Source organism: Carettochelys insculpta, chromosome 12, assembly GCF_033958435.1.
Source record: "Carettochelys insculpta isolate YL-2023 chromosome 12, ASM3395843v1, whole genome shotgun sequence".
In the NCBI taxonomy this organism is placed as follows: Eukaryota; Metazoa; Chordata; order Testudines; family Carettochelyidae; genus Carettochelys; species Carettochelys insculpta.
In genome coordinates, this window is record NC_134148.1 from 3,137,115 (window position 1) to 3,154,903 (window position 17,789).

General features: G+C 57.2%; 1 protein-coding gene across 4 annotated transcripts in view; it reads left to right on the plus strand.

Annotated features, from left to right (window-relative positions):
• Nucleotides 1-16,291, plus strand: part of CPEB1 (cytoplasmic polyadenylation element binding protein 1) — a 67,625-nt gene extending 51,334 nt beyond the window's left edge. For 3 of the 4 annotated variants that reach the window (XM_075006565.1, XM_075006563.1, XM_075006567.1), the window contains 9 exons: nucleotides 1,207-1,433; nucleotides 4,526-4,775; nucleotides 5,219-5,332; nucleotides 6,159-6,263; nucleotides 6,889-7,025; nucleotides 8,500-8,698; nucleotides 12,605-12,699; nucleotides 12,977-13,057; nucleotides 14,890-16,291. In XM_075006565.1, coding sequence (XP_074862666.1) covers nucleotides 1,207-1,433; nucleotides 4,526-4,775; nucleotides 5,219-5,332; nucleotides 6,159-6,263; nucleotides 6,889-7,025; nucleotides 8,500-8,698; nucleotides 12,605-12,699; nucleotides 12,977-13,057; nucleotides 14,890-15,000 — 1,319 coding nt within the window. In that variant the 3' untranslated portion in view covers nucleotides 15,001-16,291. The remainder of the gene's footprint in view (nucleotides 1-1,206; nucleotides 1,434-4,525; nucleotides 4,776-5,218; nucleotides 5,333-6,158; nucleotides 6,264-6,888; nucleotides 7,026-8,499; nucleotides 8,699-12,604; nucleotides 12,700-12,976; nucleotides 13,058-14,889) is intronic. The other variant, XM_075006564.1, reaches the window with a different exon arrangement.
• Nucleotides 16,292-17,789: the final 1,498 nt, after the last annotated feature.

Sequence of the window (17,789 nt, forward strand, 5' to 3'; positions counted from 1 at the left end):
CCTAGTCCCAGCCTAGAGAGGCGATGGGGCAGTGGCCACTTGACCAGTCTTGCGCTCTCGTGAAGGCTGCCTGTGAGAGCTTCCTTAGCCTGAGGTGGAGCTGCCATCTGCTCTGAAGCCCCCACAGGCTTTAAGCAAGCAGTAAGTGGTCTAAGCCCTTGAGCCTGCTGTGAAGGGGCCCCAGGGAGGTGGCTCTGCAGAACCTCAACAGGGTGGCAGCTGGCCAGGGCTGGTCACATGCTTAGGGGATACCTCCCCTCCTGGGACTGGGGGAGTAGGTGTCCAAAGCTCGCTCACATGTGGCGTCTGGAGGTGGGAGCTGGTGGCGGTTTCTGCAGGTTGGTGATGGAGCTGCTCGGGAAGGCTTGGTGGTGTATTTCAGGGGCGCAGTCTGGCCCTGCAGTGGGAGGGAATGATCCGCCCCCCCACCCCCTTGTGCAACGTGTGGCTGCGGAAGAGGTGATGGTGTGTGCCAGGAGAGAAGTGGGGTCTCCTGGCTCTCCAGAGAGCACACAGATTGGGCAGTTCCCTTACACTGGAATGTGAAGTGTGCTTGAGTACGAGCTGTCCCCCTGGACTGTATCCCCCAGCTCTGGTAGTGTTGGTAGCTGGGGCAGCTGCATGTACGTGTCCAGTTGTAACCTGTCCTGCGTACCACTGCACAAGTGTGCTGGCTGGTTCCGCACACCTGGTAGGACCAGTCCTCTGTCTTCTCAGCCCTGTGCCTTGTGGTGTATTTATTGCCCTCACGCCATAGAGCGGAGCCTGTGCACTCTACGGCACCTGATGCCTGGCTGTGACGCGAGGGGATAGTTGCCCAGACTTTGCTACATGCACTGGCGCAACATGTCAGAGATCAGGTGAATCGAGTTTCAAAAGCACAGCTCTTCTCTGAGCACCAGTGGGACCTTGGCACATGATTTCCTTGCTGTCCCGGCGCTTGAGGGCAGCTGAGGAGGCACCCAGGCTAGCATCATAAGCTGTGTGTGTTCACTGTGAGGCTGTTGCATCCCAGTGTTTCAGAGCAGCCAGGCATGTGTCTGGGAGCTTACAAGCTTCTGGATATGGCCTGGCCAAAGGAGGCTGGAGAAAGGATCTGTCTCTCTTCAGCCCAGCAAACCACCTAGGCAGACTGAGCTGCCCAATAACAGAGCCTGGGAGGGAGGAGATGGGCCCAGTATGCCACTGAGCGGGTTTCTGTTCCAGTTCTCAGCATGCTCAGCAGCCCTCTGGGGAACGTTCTGGGCAAGCCCCCTCTGGGCTTCCTGCCTCTGGACCCAATTGGCTCTGACCTGGGAGAGAAGTTTCCCACGCCGACTCTGAGGAACTCACGCCTGGACAGCCGTGCTCTCCTGGATTCCCGTTCCAGCAGCCCCTCTGACTCCGACACCAGTGGGTTCAGCTCAGGCTCGGATCATCTCTCCGACTTAATCGTAAGTTGGTTCTTGTTTTCCCAGCCTCCTGAGTCTTCACGTGGCCCCTCATAGGTTGGATGCTCCACTCTGGGCACTGCAGGAGAACAGCCCAGTGCTGCAGAGCTCTGACTCCATCCTGAGCCGGTAAAGGAATTCATTGCTCCACTGTTCTCTCCATAGCTCCGAGCCTGAAGTCAAGGGAATTGTTTCCCTTCTGCATCTGCTGCTGTTCTCTGGGGTTGGGTGTGTGCAAACTGGCTTACCCAGCACCTGGGATGAAGGGAGCAGAGCAGTGTGCCAATTTCGCCATAAGCCATGGACACTAAAGGGTAACTTACTTCTGGGATTATCCTTCTGGCGTGGCTCATCACAGTGCATTAAACCTCAAATCCATAGTGCTGGGGAAAACTTCCCCAAACCCCAGCGTAATGAGGGGTGTCAGTCTCTCATGTTGAAAGAGGCATCTTTGAGGCTCAAGCAGCCAGTGACTGGGCAAGGGGAAGGAGCAGTGAGCTGATGTGGCAGTGAGAGGCCATCGCTGGTTGAAAGCAAATAAACTGAGTCGTCAGCTATCGGTTACCTCTGATCTGAAGTGGTCCCTGCCTGCGCCAGTTCGATCCCCTTTGAGAAATGTTTTAAAGCACCAGCATCCCAAATCTTCAGTTGCTCTGAACAGGTTTTAAAAGCCTGAAGGGTGATAACACTTCCATGCATTTTTCACCAGTTCCAAGGAAAACCAGCTTCTAAAATTCAGCTGCAGTTGTTTGCTGTGTGGTTTCCAAAGCAATTACTTTCAAAATGAATTGCCCCCTCCCTCTGCCAAGCACTGAACTAAAGTTACAGGAAGGGGAAGGAGAACAAACCAGTTGTCATGTAGCACTTCAGAGGCTAACAAAATGTATTAGGTGATGAGCTTGTGTGGGGCAGACCCACTTCAGATCTGGAGGTAGTGCCGAAGTGAATTGGCATGTTTATATAACAGATACAAAAAAAAAAAAATGAAATGAAAACTGACAGATCAGGTACAGAGGACAGAAGTGGCGGAAGGGGGAGAAAATTACTTATTGCAAGTGTCTTATATCTGGTCTGTAAGGTGCCACAAGACTTCTGTGTTCTCAAAGCTACAGACTAACATGGCCACCTCTCTGATACTGAAGTGTAGTGATCTTCGGCAGGTCGCTTGAAATATCCAAGATGGGGAGGCTGTCTTCGTAATGCGTAAGATGATTGCTATCTCTGAGGCCAATAAGCAAAGTATCAAAATTTGAGCATAAACTCCTCCAGTTCAGATGTTTCCCTTTGTAACCTGGTGTTTAGTCTGTGTTTTAAGAGGCATATTGTCAGGTCTTTAGTAGGGGAAGGTTTGATATACTGCTTCATCTAATGTGGCTAAGTGTTTCAGGATGCAGGTTGTCGGCAGGTCGTCTTGCCTGTGGTGTAGCTGGCTGGCTAGCTTTTTGGTATCAGTTGTGGGGAAAAGATGCCCACCTCACTGCAGGGCAGGAAATAAAATGGATTTGCCTCGCTAAGCTGAGGGACAGGCAGGAAGGAAAATCACACCTTTTAACTTCTACTGATGTCACCACAGCTGTTGGGAAGACTTTGGTTTTCCAAAGGGATGACAGGCCTGGGGTGTAGTTAGCCGGCAGCTTCCGCTAGCCACCCTCAGACAATCTCACCTTGGCACAGGCCACTGGAGCCAGGCAGAATTTCCCCTGGCCTTGGGGGTTTCACTGTTCCCTGCAGCCTGTGGCCAGGATGATCATGGATCTCCCTTACTGCCATTGCAGGGGTATCGTGGTCTACTGTGGGCTGTAATGCTTTAGTTTTAGAGGGGAGGGTGATGTAGTATCTTAGACTAGCTGGGTTCAGCCTGCGGGTCCAAGTGGCCTTGACCCCATGGTCTCAAGTTGTAAACAGAGGCCTGGCGCTCTACAAGTTTCCTGGCTGTGCTGCTTCAGAGCAGCCTTCCCTGTGACCAGCAGAGGCATTCGTCCAAAGGAGGAAAGCAGTCTTCAATCCTTTCCACTTAGTGACCAGATTCCTTATGGGCAAGACGGCACCCAGAGCACTGCTGCTTGCTGGAGAACCCGTGTCCCCTGGCCCCACCTGCCTCAGCGCTCTGTCTCCTATGGCTCCCATCAGCATTGTCTGAAACCAGCTTCTCTGGGCCCTTCTTCCAGGGAGCTTCCTCCACTCAGGTGGAGGGGGTGGCTGAGAGCAGCATGTCTGAGACTCCTAAGGCTAGGTGCCAGCTGCAGCCCTGCCACACCCAGTCCCTGGCTGTGCCCAAAGGCAGTCCAGTGGGACTCTGGATTGCACTCTGCTGGTCTTGCCCACAGTCCAAGTACCAGCCCCTCTGCAGCCAGCTAAAGGTTGGTAGACCGTGACCCCTGTGTAGTGAGCAGTGGTAGATGCTGTGTGGGAACCTGGGCCGAGCCTGCCAGGCTGCACGGGGGAGCCAGGGCTTGCCCTGGGTGCATACCGAGAGGGAGCGCTGCGTCCTGACAAGCAGGCAGTGTCTCCACACTTGGCGTTCTTGGTGCCTGGGGAGATGGCCATACAGCAGCCAGAGGGCTAATTCCAGGCTGAGGTCTCTCCTTAGTGGATTCCCCACTTGCTGGTGAAGCACAGACCTCGGGACCAGTGCCAGACAGTGGCTTTGCTGTGGAGCAGACAAGGCACAAATGTGCCTGCTGGCTGTTCTCCCTGCTGCTGCTCCAGCCCTTGTCGAGGCTTTGCAGCCTTGGGGTCCTGCCCACTTCCTGTGTCGCACTGTGGCAGTGCGTGGAGGCCACAGTCAAGGCCAGGGCTCCAGCCTGCTGTGCCACGCGCTGTGCCCGCAGTCCTGGACTCTGCTGTCCCAGACCAGACTGCCTGAAGGTGGGGGCAGTGGTCGCTGCCTGCAGAGGGAGCAGGCACGTCCCAGCCTAGTGACGTACCCGTGTGGCTACTCTTCAATAGACCCAAAACCCGCAAGCACCCCGGCGTCTGGCTCTTGCCCTGCTCTAGACCAGAGGGCGGCCTGCTGGCCACCCTGTGGGAGCACAGGCTGTCCTGGTCCAGGCCTGCGCTCTGAAGCAGGGATTCCCATACACTGTTTCTTGCAGTCAAGCCTTCGGATCTCCCCGCCTCTGCCCTTCCTGCCCCTCAGCGGTGTGTCCAGGGACCCCATAAAGATGGGGGTGGGCTCGCGGCTGGATCAAGATCAAGCGGCATTGGCTGCAGTAACTTCCTCCCCAGCCAGTGCCTCTAAAAGGTGGCCTGGGGCGTCGGTGTGGCCTTCCTGGGACCTGCTGGACTCGCCGGAGGACCCTTTCAGCATTGAAAGAGAGGCCAGACTGCACAGGCAAGCAGCGGGTAAGCTGAGGCTTGGGTCTCATCACTTAGGTGCCTTATTATAGTGCCTGCGGGCCCAGTCTCTGACCACAGCCCGTCTGTTGGGAGCTGTACAGGCAGTATGAGGATGGTCCTGGCACTGGCGACCTTTGGGCTAAGTTGGCAGGTGGCTTGACTTTATGAACCCCCGCTCCCCCAGCTGTGGCCCCTGGCTTGTGGGGAGCAGAGCTGGGCAGCAGTGTTGGGATGGGAGAATTGCTCTTGGCAATTCTGGGTCTTCCCCCCCACCAGCATCCTGGCTCTGGGGGCTGGCGGGGAAGCAGCCTGAGAAGGGGGCACACGGCTCCTGCCGAGAAGCTGTATCCTGGTCCGAGTGCAGCAGTCTCCTGGGACCGTACCAGGCTGGGGAGCTGGGCAGAGTGGCTCCTGCTGGTCCTGGAGAGCTGCTTTTGCATCTGTTTAAGCTGTGAACGAGGCCACCTGCACCTGGAGCGGGCAGCTCCCTCCCCGGAACTACAAGAACCCTGTCTACTCCTGCAAAGTGTTTCTGGGAGGTGTTCCTTGGGACATCACAGAAGGTAAGTGGCCTCCTGCGCCCCCCCGGGCCACAGACCCCCGCCAGAGCCAGCCCTGCGGCTCTTGCTCGCGCGTGCTGGGGAGGGCCCTGGTACTAGGGAAAGCTGCTTCTCTGCCCCTTCCCCATCTGACAGCTCCACGCTGGGCTGGCAGTCTGTGTGCACCCAGGGTGTTTAAACCGCCGGGGCAGGACTAGGCAAATAGTTTTCTGCCCGCAGCTTGGCAGCTGGCATAGAGCACCTTTGGAGACGCCTCCCCGCCTCCTGTGCACCCGGGGAGGGGCCTAGCTAAGAGCTCTTGGGCCTGCAGTGGCAGCCACAGGGAGTGAGCCCTCACTCGCTCGGCTCCAGGGCCCTGACTGAGCAGGGTGCTCCGAGGCCTCACTCTAAGCAAGAATAGCCCCACTGAAGGGCCAGCCATTACCTAAGCCTGGTTGTTGGGGCCCTGGTTCAGCACCTGCCTGCCACCTTGGCCACAGCACAGCTCTGCTGGGTCCCTCTGGGAGGAGGGCTAATTGGGTAGTACTTGTGCCGGCACAAAGCGTCAGGTGCTAAATCCAGTCCATGGAAGTACGTGCACCCGTCCCCCTGCCTCGCTGGCAGGGCTGCAGTGCTGGCCCAGCTGGCAGGGCTGGCTGCTGCCTTCATCCTGGTCCGTGCCAAGGATGACTACCAGGGCATGGCCCGCTCGGGGTGGCTGGGGGTCGTATTTACAAAGGCCAGGGCTGGCTGAGGACTGCTGGCTCAAGCCTGGCTCCGGGGTTCACAGCCCTGGCGCCTCCGGGGCTGGTTCTCCCCCGCCTCTGAATGAGACTTCGTTTGTGTGCAGCTGGGCTGGTCAACACCTTCCGTGTGTTCGGCTCCCTGAGCGTGGAGTGGCCGGGTAAGGATGGCAAGCACCCTCGCTGCCCTCCCAAAGGTAATATGCCTAAAGGTAATAGCGACATGGTAGGCCTACTTTTTTCCCATGCTACCTTACAGCACTGGTGCTGGGCTGGCACGGCTGCATGCTGGTGACTAGGTGGGACGGCATTGTAGGGTGACCACTCGGCGCTCGAGCCGTTCCGCACCGGGGAGCACGGGCCTTTCTCTTACCACAACTCTGGGAGCCGTGCAGTCCGTCGGGGACACTCCTCTGCCCGGAGTTGGGCTGGGACTCTGCTGTGGGACTGGATCGTGCTTCAGGGAAGACTGTGCCTGTTGCCAGTGTGAGCAGCACACCCTGGCACAAAGCATCGGGCACTAAATCCAGTCCTTGGAAATGCTCACCCATCCCTCCGCCAGGTGCGGGTCCCCCCACCTCGCTGGCAGGGCTGTTGCAGTGGATTTCCCAGGATGCCTGGAGTGCTGGCCCAGCTGGCAGGACTAGGTGCAGGGCTGGATGCTGGCTGCTGCTTTCATCCTGTTCCATGCCAAGGAAGACGACAAGGGCACAGTCCACTCGGGGTGGCTGGGGGGGTCATATTTAAAAAGGCCTGTGCTGGGACTGGGCTGACGTTCCTTCCCTCAGCCCCCCTACGTGCTGCTGTTCTAACTGGGCACTCTCCGCTCCCCGCAAGGGTATGTCTACCTGGTGTTTGAGTCGGAGAAGTCGGTGCGTGCCCTGCTGCAGGCTTGCTCCCAGGACCTGCTGAGCCCTGACGGCCTGAGCGAGTACTACTTCAAGATGTCCAGTCGCCGGATGCGCTGCAAGGAGGTGAATGGCCTGGCCAGCTTTTAAGCCCACCAGCCCAAACAGACATGGCCCTTTCCCCCTTGGTCCCCTTAGCCCTGTGGGTCACAGCAAGAAGCCATGGCTGGGTGAGGTCTGGGCTCGTGTGGGGTGGCTCTCCTGTGCCAGGGAAGTCCTGCTTGGACCCGGAATGGCTGAGCACGCAGTAACATGGCTAGCACAGCCGGCTGCCGCCCACCTCTTGTGCAGTGCCGTCCTGCTGCAGAGGCAGTGCTGGCGGAGGGGTGGGGAGGGAATGTGAGAATTGGCAGCACAGCGGAGCAGAGCTGTGTGGCCTTAAACCCAAGGCTGGCTGCAGGGAACCCCGAGGAGGTGATCCTGCTCCTGAGACTGTGTTCCTAACCTCCATTGCCGGTGGGTCGAGCAGGGACTTGTGGCCTCGTGTAAGCGGCTAGTCCTGTATCAGTGAATGTGAACGGAACCTCCAAAGAGCGAGGGGTTGTTTTTACACTGCTCCATGGGGAGGGACCTGGATCTTCCATCCAGCTAGCCTGCTGCTTGCAGCGCACTCGGCCGTTGCTGTTATGACTGTGGCAGTGCCTGCTCCCTGGTGTGGTCTGGGCGGCTGGTCTGGATCTGGGATTGGTGACCTTGGGAACACCCAGCTGGCATCTTTCCCCAGTCCTGAGATAGACCCCATAGGGAAGGTGCAGCTGGGCAGAAGCTGTGCTGGTTGGCCCTGTTAGGGAAAAGAGTCGGCTCTTACCTAGACAGGACCACCCTGGCGCTGCTCCGGACAGTTCTCCCATTGCAGCCCACTGGCACCTCCCTGAGTAGCTTGCTGTCCGAGCTGGCTATCAGCTGTCCTGCAGATGGAGCACCTGTGGAAGTTGGCAGGAGGGGGGAACCTGGCGTAGCCCTGTCCCAGCAATAGGGCTCTGCAGGGTGATGTGATGGGGCAGTAAACGTAGGCACAGACAGGGTAAAATCAGTCTTGCCTGGCTGTCTGCCCCATGAGGCTGGCGCTTTCGACTCCAGCAGAGAGCTGCAGAGGTGAGGGGCCATTGCGTGAGGCGTGCAGCTGCCCCAGCCATGGGGAGCTCATGAAACTGGCTGCCGAAGGGGCACAGCTGGTTCCTGCTGGAATTAGTTGAGTCTGGCCTGCTGTGCTGTGCAAGGATGGCTGGGGGAGCCCACTTGGCTAGCAGTGGGGGCTGGGGAAAGCCCAGGGAAGAGGTGTAGGGCCCATTGGCTCTGGGGGTGGAGTGGAGCCATCTCTCAGCACTGCCCCAGATGGATTGTGCAGCTTGTGATGATGGGAAAGCCCCAGGTGGCGCGGGGCACTCTGATGGCTGCTGTGAGCCCAGCAGGTGACAGGTAGGCAGGGCTCTGCTCTGAGGACATGGCTCCTGCTGGCCAGAGCCAGTTTGCAATGGACTCAAACCCATGGCGGTGGGTTCAGCCCCTCAGTAACTTACCTGCCCTTGGGTGGTTCCAGGTGCAGGTGATCCCCTGGGTCCTTGCAGACAGCAACTTCGTGCGAAGCCCCTCCCAACGGCTGGATCCCAGCAAGACTGTCTTCGTGGGGGCTCTGCACGGGATGCTGAACGCAGAGGCCCTGGCAGCCATCATGAACGACCTGTTTGGTGGGGTGGTCTATGCTGGTATCGACACGGACAAGCACAAGTATCCTATTGGTAAGTGCCAAGCCCCTGGCACTGTCTGTCTCCTTGGGCTGCTTGTAAGCTTGCCACGTCCTGGGGTGGGGCGCAGCCTTGCCCCATGTCGGGAGTCCCAAGGAGTGGGAGGGAGCTGAAAGGCTGGTTGGTAGCTCCCCAGGGCGGTGGATGGTGAGGTACAGCCCTGTTCCCACGGTTGGGTGCTGGGCTGAGGAAGCTGGTGGGGCCCATGACAGGCCAGCAGCCAGTACCAAGAGGGCTGTTCTAAGCAGGGTCTCCCTTCCTGGGCAGCGAGGGCTCCCAGCACTCGCTGGGCCAGATGGATCAGTTGGCATCTGGTGTCTCGACTTCACCGGTGGCTGAGTCCCTCTCTGAGCGGCACTGGCCCGATGCGGCTCGGGGGAGGACTTCTGCTCTCAGCCCCAGGGCCCATGTCCTGTAGCAGGGGAAAGCCTTTCTCTGCACCAGGGTCCCACAGCACTGCTCGGGGCCGACCCACTTCTGGTATGCAGCCTGCACTGTGTTCCTGCCTCCCGCTGTCCCCTGCTGTGGTCCCAGGCACTCGGGCCGTGCTTTTGCTGTGCAGCGCCCAGCAGCATCCCGGGCCTGCCTTCCCTTCCGGCGCTGGCAGCAGCTGGCGCTGTACCAGAACCGGGGGGCGGGAGGTGGGGCAAGGCTGTCTGGGAACTCGAAATGGAAAGTGTCATCTTGCTGCTCAGCCCGTTGGGCGGCTACAGCGCGGCACCCCTCAGCCAGGCCTGTCTGGCTCCCCTGCCCTGGAAAGGGAAGGAGGCAGGACTGGAATGGAGCGGGCCAGGGAGGAAGTGGTGCAGGTGGATGATGGTGCCCGAATCCCCATCGCCCACACCAGTGTCTGCAGCTCTGTCTGCAGAGCTCAGCTGCCCCCTCATCCAGGCAGGTTGTGGGCTGCAAGGGGTGTGCTGGTGCAGGAGCTGGGTCCTGAGGCCTCTTACTGCCCCCTTGATCCCACTCACATCTCAGGCTCAGACCTCCCTGGGGGGGACAGCCCTGCCTGCCCATGTGGATCCCAGGTGGAGAGGGGTCGTGCTTCTGAGAGCCTTTCCTTGGCACCCCTGGCCTCAGAGCTGCTGTTGAGGGACCGAGGAGGGGAACCCCCAGCCTCTGAGATAGCTAAGGGAAGGGTTTGGCACAAGCTGAGCCCAGGCTTGTGCTCCTGCGAATCTGGATGATGGAGACAGACTCCCAAAGGGGAAATGTCTAACCCAGCCTACACTGGTTTCCTGCCTTCCTGGCAAGCAGCAAGGCAGGAGGGACCAGGTGTGGCCCTGCTGATTGCTCAGGGCATGCAGGGAGAAGGGCCAGCAGCCTGAACCAGAGCGTGAGACTTGAGCAGTGCAATGGAATTTACACCAGCGCTGACCATGGAGCAGGAGGGCACCGAGTACTGAGTGTGGCGCTTGGAGTCGGCTGTTGCGCTGGTGAGGAGAGCTGCTGGTCCTCGCACGCGCCGGGCAGGAAATCCCTGTCCCGCTCGGCTTTTGAGCTCTTCCCCGCTCCCTCTGTAGGGCACGGTGCCCTAGCGTCCTGGTGGTCTCCAGATCCCGTTTCAGATGGCCGCACCTCGTCACAGCAGCCGCCTCCTCCCCAGCACACGGCTGGTGGGTGGCGAGCAGCAGGTTGGACATTGAGGAAGACAACAGGCAATAGAGGGCTGCCAGGTTGTGCTCCCCAGGCCCGAAGAATTCTCCATGTGCACCAGTCAGATTGTCCTGGGATCCCCGCCAGAGATGTGCCAATTTCCACGGGCTCCTACCTGAACCAGGGAAACAAGTCCTGACAGGTCCCATCTCGGCTCCTCTCTAGCAGCATCAGGCCAGCAGCCGAGCTGTGAGTGGGCACATGCCCCCTGGGCTCCTGCAGGCTGTAAGGAGCGCTGCCAGGGGGTGTGGCCCCATGGCCTGCATGGGACCTTGGGGATTCAGCACTTGCCTCCTGGTGTGTCGGCCTTTGCGCAGACGTGCAAATCCCTGCCCGTTTTCGTGACACAGTGGGAAGCTTGTAGATTTCTGAGGCTGTTCACTCTGCAGAAAAAAGCAGCTTACAGTCCTGACCGCTGTCTGCTGGCTTGGGACCCGCATTTCTCCAGGTGAGCTGCAGCCGTCTGGAAGGAGAAGACACCTGTTTGCAAGGGGTAGTGGGAGCAAGTGCTGGTTGGGAGCAGCTTGGAGACTGAAGGGCTGTCTGCAGGTCTCCTGGCCAGCCCTGCCTGGAGGTAGAGATTACCTGTTGTAGCTTCAATCAAGAGAGGCCTGTGCTAATGGGCAGAGCTCAGCTAGCTTCGTACCAGCCCCGATCTCGGCAGTCCAGGGAAACATCCCCATGTGAATGAGGTCTGCTGTTGTAGCAGTCGGGCAAGAGCATCACAACCCCATCACCACACCATGTCCAGCCTTGGCACGGCAGCGATGAGCGAGCACAGCTGCCTGAAACCTGCAGGCTCCAAACAGGAGCCTGTTTTTCCAAGTGCCCCTGTTCTACCCCCCTGGGGCAATGCTTATGTTTTGCAGGCAGGTGGAAGCTGCCTCTTCCGAACTTTGATCCCACCCTTTGGTCACTTACCTGCTCCCTAGCACTCTCCCGGCATCATAGTGGCAGTAATATTGGCTTTTTGGAAGAAGGAATTCATGTGGCTGCTCATGGACAGTGTTGGGCGTCTGTGGAGAAAGCTGAAGCTAACGGACAGTTTCTGGATTGTTTTGGGTTCAGCACAAACACTCTGCAGGTCTGTTGGCGGTACAAGGGTGCCTCTCAAAGAACATGAATGGAAGACAATGGACAAGATGAAGTGGTGTTGCAGGCAAAAGACCAGTCTGGTGGTGGTGTCTGCTGGGAACTCTTGTCTGGCCAGGGCTCAGGAGGGCTTTGCTGTGGGTATGAGTTGTCCAGAAAAATAGTCCAGCCTCTTGCATTGATCTGGTGCATTGCCCAATGGCTGTTGGTACACCAGTTCTGCATGTTGGCCATCCAGTTGGCACTGCTCCTTGCCTTAGTGCACCCAGGCACAGAGACCGGCATAGGAAACCCCCTTGTTTGGGATGCTCCTGAGAGCCACACTGCAATGAAGATCCCCAGACTTGAACTCAGACTGGAAATATGTCCACGTGTCTCTGAATCCTTGTCCCCAATCTGGCCTATTCTGGAGTCAAATGGATGAGTGGGAATAGACAAGACTTGACACCCAAGTATTCAGGTTTGTCTCTTGGTGGAATGTGCTCGGTTTCGCAGTCTCACTGGGCTTGGCAGAACTCCATTTTTGTCATTTAATTTTGACAGACCTGTGATGAGCATTCGTCAGTTTTTAAATGTTCACCATCCTGGGCTGCGGTGGGGCCAGACCGTTATTTAGTGGCAGATGCTCAATCAAAGAGCTAACGCATCAGTTGTCAGCGGTACTTGTCAAAACATACCAAGTAAACACCCGTAAATCAAGCTCCTTCTGGGCTGTTTGTTTCCCGTTCTCCGTAAAGCAGGACTTTGTTGGCAAAGGAATTTCCTCTGCCTGTGCATATAGTGGGATTGTTGAGGCTGGTTGGGTTCTGCGCCCCGGCAGACTGAATGGTAGTGTCTCCTCCCTGTTGAACCAACCCTGGGGCAGACTGTCCCATGAACTACGCTGAACTACTCCTGTGCTACGTCCCCAGCTGGAGGAAGGGCAGAGGAGGAGGCATAGCCCTGCAACCAGGCTGGAACAAGTGCTGACCGCCCAGTCCTAGGATAACTGGACCACTGCCAAGGTGGCTTTTCTTTGGGCCTGGAAGAGCAGAGTTTGGGGGTGCCCCAGTTAGTTCTTGGGAGTGGGCAGGAGGCAGCTCACCCTGCAGATTCTCCCACAGCTCTGCATGGCTCCTCCTCGGGTTGGGCTAACAGTCTGGCTTGTTACAGGGTCCGGCCGCGTTACCTTTAACAACCAGCGCAGTTACCTGAAGGCGGTCAGTGCGGCCTTCGTGGAGATCAAAACCACCAAGTTCACGAAGAAGGTAAGGGGGCTCGGTGGCAGCAGCTCTGGGCGGGCTTCCAGCCCCTGGCGAGCAGGAAGGGTGTTTCCCTGGTCACCCCCTACCCCGGGAGCCCAACTCCAGAGTTCGTCCTCTGGAACTGGTGCTGAGAGCGCACTCCCCAGGAGCCCTGCTAGGCACGCCATCCCCAGGGTGCAAACCTGTGCCGGCACTGGCACCCCCCGGCCCAGCCAGAGCCACGCTGCTCTCGCCCGCTCTCCTGGCTGCAGCCTGAGTCGCTCTCCTTCCTCCTCTACAGGTTCAGATCGACCCATACCTAGAAGATTCCATGTGTCAAGTCTGCAGCGCCCAGCCAGGTCCCTTCTTCTGCCGAGACCAGGTGAGCATGTAGTCTCCGATCTCCCCTTCCAGCCAGCTGTGCCCAGGAATCCTGTGTGTAGCACCTCTGCCCGCACCGCTCCTGCGCAGTAGTGACAGTAGCTCTGAGGGCACCCGCAGACGTAGCAGAACGTACATCAGCCCCTGGAATGATGCTCTTGCTCTTGCTCGGATGCCTGGCAGCCAGCTGGGGAACCCAGAGGCATGGCAGAGACAATAGCCAGTGCTCAGACAGGGATGAATGTGTGTGTGGGGCAGGGGTGAGCGAGATGTGGCCCATGGCCTGCCCCACTAAGGACCCTCAGAGCAGTCCCACACTACTTAGGTGGCTGGCCGCTCCCTGTAGCGCTCTGCTCTGGACCTGCAGGCTGGGGGAGGCTTTGCTCGCTGCCCCCTGCTCCCAGCAAATCTCTCAGCTCCCATTGGCTGGAGCAGGCCAACAGGAGCTGAGAGATTTTGCTGGGGGGTGAGGGGAGGGCAACATGCAAAGCCTCCCCGGCAGCCTTGCAGTCTGGAGCAGAGTGCTGCATGGAGCAGGCAGCGGTTGTGAGCTGTCTGAGAGCCTGCCTCATGGCCCTGCAGGGCTGCTGGCCAGGCCAGACTACTCTCCTGGATCCCCTGCCCCAGATCACACCCAGTCCCCCACCCCAAGCTCCCTTCTGCATCCAGCCTTTGTCACAGCCCTCTACCGCTCTCCAAAATCTCAGCGTGACACTCACCCCTGACATAGGCAGGGCAGCCCCCAGCCTCTTGCCTACCCCTGTGCTCTAACTTTTCTGGCTCCTCCTCCGGGGCAAACCTCCGTGCTCGCTGAGAAGTTGTTCCCCCGTGTCACACAGGGCCAGTGCTGCTGCTGCCGCAGAACCAGGCTGTTCTTGCTGCGAGTCGGGGGCGGGCGCCCATTAGGCTGATTGCACAGTGTGATCGTGGCCAGGGAGTGACTGGTCTGGTCTGGCAGCCAGGGGCTGCGGACTGGAGCCCTGCTGCCTCCAGCTCTGGGCCAGCCTGCTGAGCTGAGTCCTGCGCGTTGGCCACCAGAGAGCAGGGTTCTCGCTGCTCTGCATTGTGGCAGGATCAGTGTCTCAAGACCCTCCCAGTGGCACAACCTGAAAGGTTTCCTCAGGGAAACCAGGTCTGCCTGGGAACGCCTTCACCTGGGGGGATGGGGGGTCCTGGTGCCATGGCTGCCCTAAACCTGGTGGTGGCAGCTGTGTAAGGCTGGTGCAGACAGGTGGGCAGTGCCACTGTCTCACCAGGCCACAGGCAGCTGGAAGGAGCAACTCACGGGCGCCAAGCCGCCCTGAGCATGTGCTCAGTGACGCCTCCTGTACCTCCAGGCAGTGGGCGTGGCCTGCGGCATGGGCCCTGGAATTCAGGAGTGCACACCAGAGATGTGCCCTCGCTTTATGGACAGGGAGGTTCCCTGGGGAAAGCAGAGGCCTGGAGTCCTTTAAGCAGCACAGCTGCCTGTCCAGTGCCCTTCCCCAAGCATGGTGCTGAGTCGGGGAAGACTCAAGTCTCTGGCTCTTTGAAAGCCAGTCCTTGCTCTAAGCCTCACTTCAATCCAAAGCAAGGAAGGAGCCAGCCTGCAGCAAGGAGATGTCGTCTGTCTCTGGGAGGTACCTGCTCACTAAGGCAGAGCTCCCTCTCGCTGGACCCCCTCTGAAATGCCAAAGGGGCGCTGGCTTACCCTGCCACACCCAGTGTTAGCTGCCCCTCTGGAGGCATGATAGCTTAGTCCATGGGCTCATCTCCCCCTTCTTCAGCAGAGCTGCAGCTGCTTGCGGCGGCCTGTTCCCCTCAGGCCCTGATCCTGCCCCCCTCTCCCTGCAGGTCTGCTTCAAGTACTTCTGTCGCTCCTGCTGGCACTGGCAACACTCCATGGAGGTGCTGCGTCACCACCGCCCGCTGATGCGCAACCAGAAGAACAGAGACTCCAGCTAGAGCAGCGGCAGGCGCCCCAGGATCTGCCGCAGTTGCAGGAGGAAGTTCTTTTGTTACCCTGCCAAGTGGAGAGAGCCCGCGCGTGCCTGCCAGTGCCAGACCCAGCCTGGGAACGCGCTTCCTGAGGACTAGTGGGAAATCGTACATTCACGTTTGCACTTGCTGGTCTTTATTTGTTTCTGCACTAATGCACAGTGAATTTTGTCGGGTTTTGTTTGGGGTTTTTTTGAGGGGGGAGGGCCCCTCAAACGATTCTGCAGTTCCCAGACTTTGGTTCCTTGTTTCTTGACAAGAAGCAAAAAGGACCACGTATTGAGAAGGTGTTGATGCCGACGCCTTCACCTAGGTTTTTTATTTATTAAAGGCGCTTTTTTACATTCCTTGCAATACTGATGGTGATAATGCAGGTCTCATTGGCTCCATTTTTTTGCAGTTGCCATACAGTGCCTTTCCATTCATTTAACCCCCATCTGAACGGCATAAACTGAATGTTCAGCTGGCGTTTTTTACTGGAACAACAAAGGAGACTTTGCTCTTCATTTAAACCAAATCATATTTCATATTTTACGCTCAAGGGTTTTTACCAGTTCCTTTTTACACTCTTAAGACGGTTTTTAAGTCGTTTGAAACAAGAATTTTTCTTTCCCGGCAGCTTTTAACATTATTGCAATTTGTGTCTGGGGCTGCTGGTTAGAAGACAAGTTTCACAGTAGTGAATCGAGGGGTTTGCAACAAGAAAAGGAGAGGCTGTTTGGATTCGAAACTGGACCAGATTAACAATCTCTGAGCTGCTGTATATAGTTTTAAATAGTTTGTTGCACTTTTTTAAGTTGCACTTCAGGGGGGTTGATAGAGGTTTTTAATCACAAAGTCACAGGACTTAATTTTCTTTTGTAACTGAGCTGAAAAAAGGGCTGCGTCTTGGTTGGCTGACGAAGGTTCATAGGAGCCCTTTCTCGTAGAGGGGACAAGTACCTTTCCCTTAGTTTGAGAAACGTAAAAAGCAACAGTGCAGTCAACTGAAATGCTGCTGGGATTTGAGACCTTTTATTTTTGACTTTCCCCTCTATTGGAAGCTGTGTGCCAAAGAACCAGTGTCATGTTTTTTTTTTCCCCCCCTTTTCCTGCTGAGCTGATGTTGCATTGTTGCATATCCCAGCTGCTCTTGTGGGGTTTTTGTGAAGCTGTGTGTGAAGTCTCTACCTCATTGTAGTATATGCAGGCAAGACTGCACTCTCCTACAGACGCGTGGAGTAAGCTGTGGTGTAGTTTTTGGCACATAATAAACACGTTGCAGCAGTTCTTGGTCTGCCTCTTTCGTGGGCTGGGCTGGGGCCTGTTTCCCGGCTGCGGGCTGTTCTGCTGGTGGGGGTGCTGCTACTGCTTTGCTGAACCGCAATAAGCTAGCTAAGCTTCGGGGCTCTGTGCATTGCCCTGTGTTCACATGACAGAGGCCGAGCCTGGACCTGGGTCTTGTTGATTCAGTGACCAAACTCGTGCACATCTCGAGAGATGCAGTTAAGCCAACTAACCACCAGCATAGACACTGCTGGGTCTATTAAACATTTTTCCATCGGCATAGCTTCCACTTCTCGGGCATGAGCGTGCCATGGTGACGGGGAAATCCCCATCCATCACTCGCAAGCATCCATGCTCCAGTGTGTTGCACTGCTGCAGTGGGGGTAGATTAGGCTGTAGCCCAAATGGGTTTTGTATGGAAAAACCAACAACCTGATGTTCTGAGTGCAACCAGGCCTTAGGAGCTCTGGGCTCGGCTCTCCCCTCCTTAGCGGACATGGTCTTTTGAGCCCACAGTGAGTCAGACCAGCTGGGGAGAGATGTGGGAGGCATCCTCCCCTGCTCCTTCCCATGTGGTCCCAGCTGTCGTAAAGCTGGTTTTCCTGTTTGGCAATTCATCGTGGGTCTGTTACAGCTGCTTGTCCCAGTGTACTGGAGGGGACAATATGGGTTGAGGTGGTCTTTCATTGGGTCCCATCAGCCTGGTGATAAATCTTGGACTTTCCATGGAACTTACCTGAGAGCACCAGCTACCTAGAGTGAGCAGGGACAACCTTTGGAGGAAAGAGTGGAAGAGCCACAATACTGTCTGTGATTCTTACCCCGATATTAACTTGGGTACAGGTTACCCAGCAACATTTTTGCTTTAAAGGCACCTGGTGTTTCCTAGTAGAAGGTCCATCTAGCCCAGTATCCTGTCTTCTGACTGACCAATGCCAGGTGCCCCAGAGGAATGAGCTGAACAGGAAGCAGGTGATCCTGCCTCTGTCAGAAGCTGAGAATGAGCAATGTTCTGACCTATCCTGGCTAAAAGTTATTCACTCTTTCTGAGCCCTCTCCTAGCCTTCAGCATCCTCTAGCAAAGGAGTTCCATAGGTTGACTGGGCATTTTGGGGGAGGGGGGGAAGCTTCCATTTGTTTTTAGACCTCTGCTGTCCCCAGGAGGACCAGCCAGTGTGGTTGGGTTTGTTACACACACACACACACACACACACACACACACGCTGGGAAATCCCAGTGGCTCCAGAGTGCAGACAGAAGGCCCTGGACCAGGGTAATAGAGCAGAGCCTGGTTCTCCCAGACAGGGGAGCCATGATCACAGGCCAAGGGATGCTGAGTGCAGCCCACCTGTTCCCTCTTGTCTGGAAGGTTGTCTTGGTGCTTTGAACTGGAGGCTCTTTGAGGCTGGGGTGAGGCATCATGAATGCATGCCTGTAAAGGGTTAAACCCAGAATGGGTTGTTTGGGGGAGCAGACAGGTGAGCCAATGG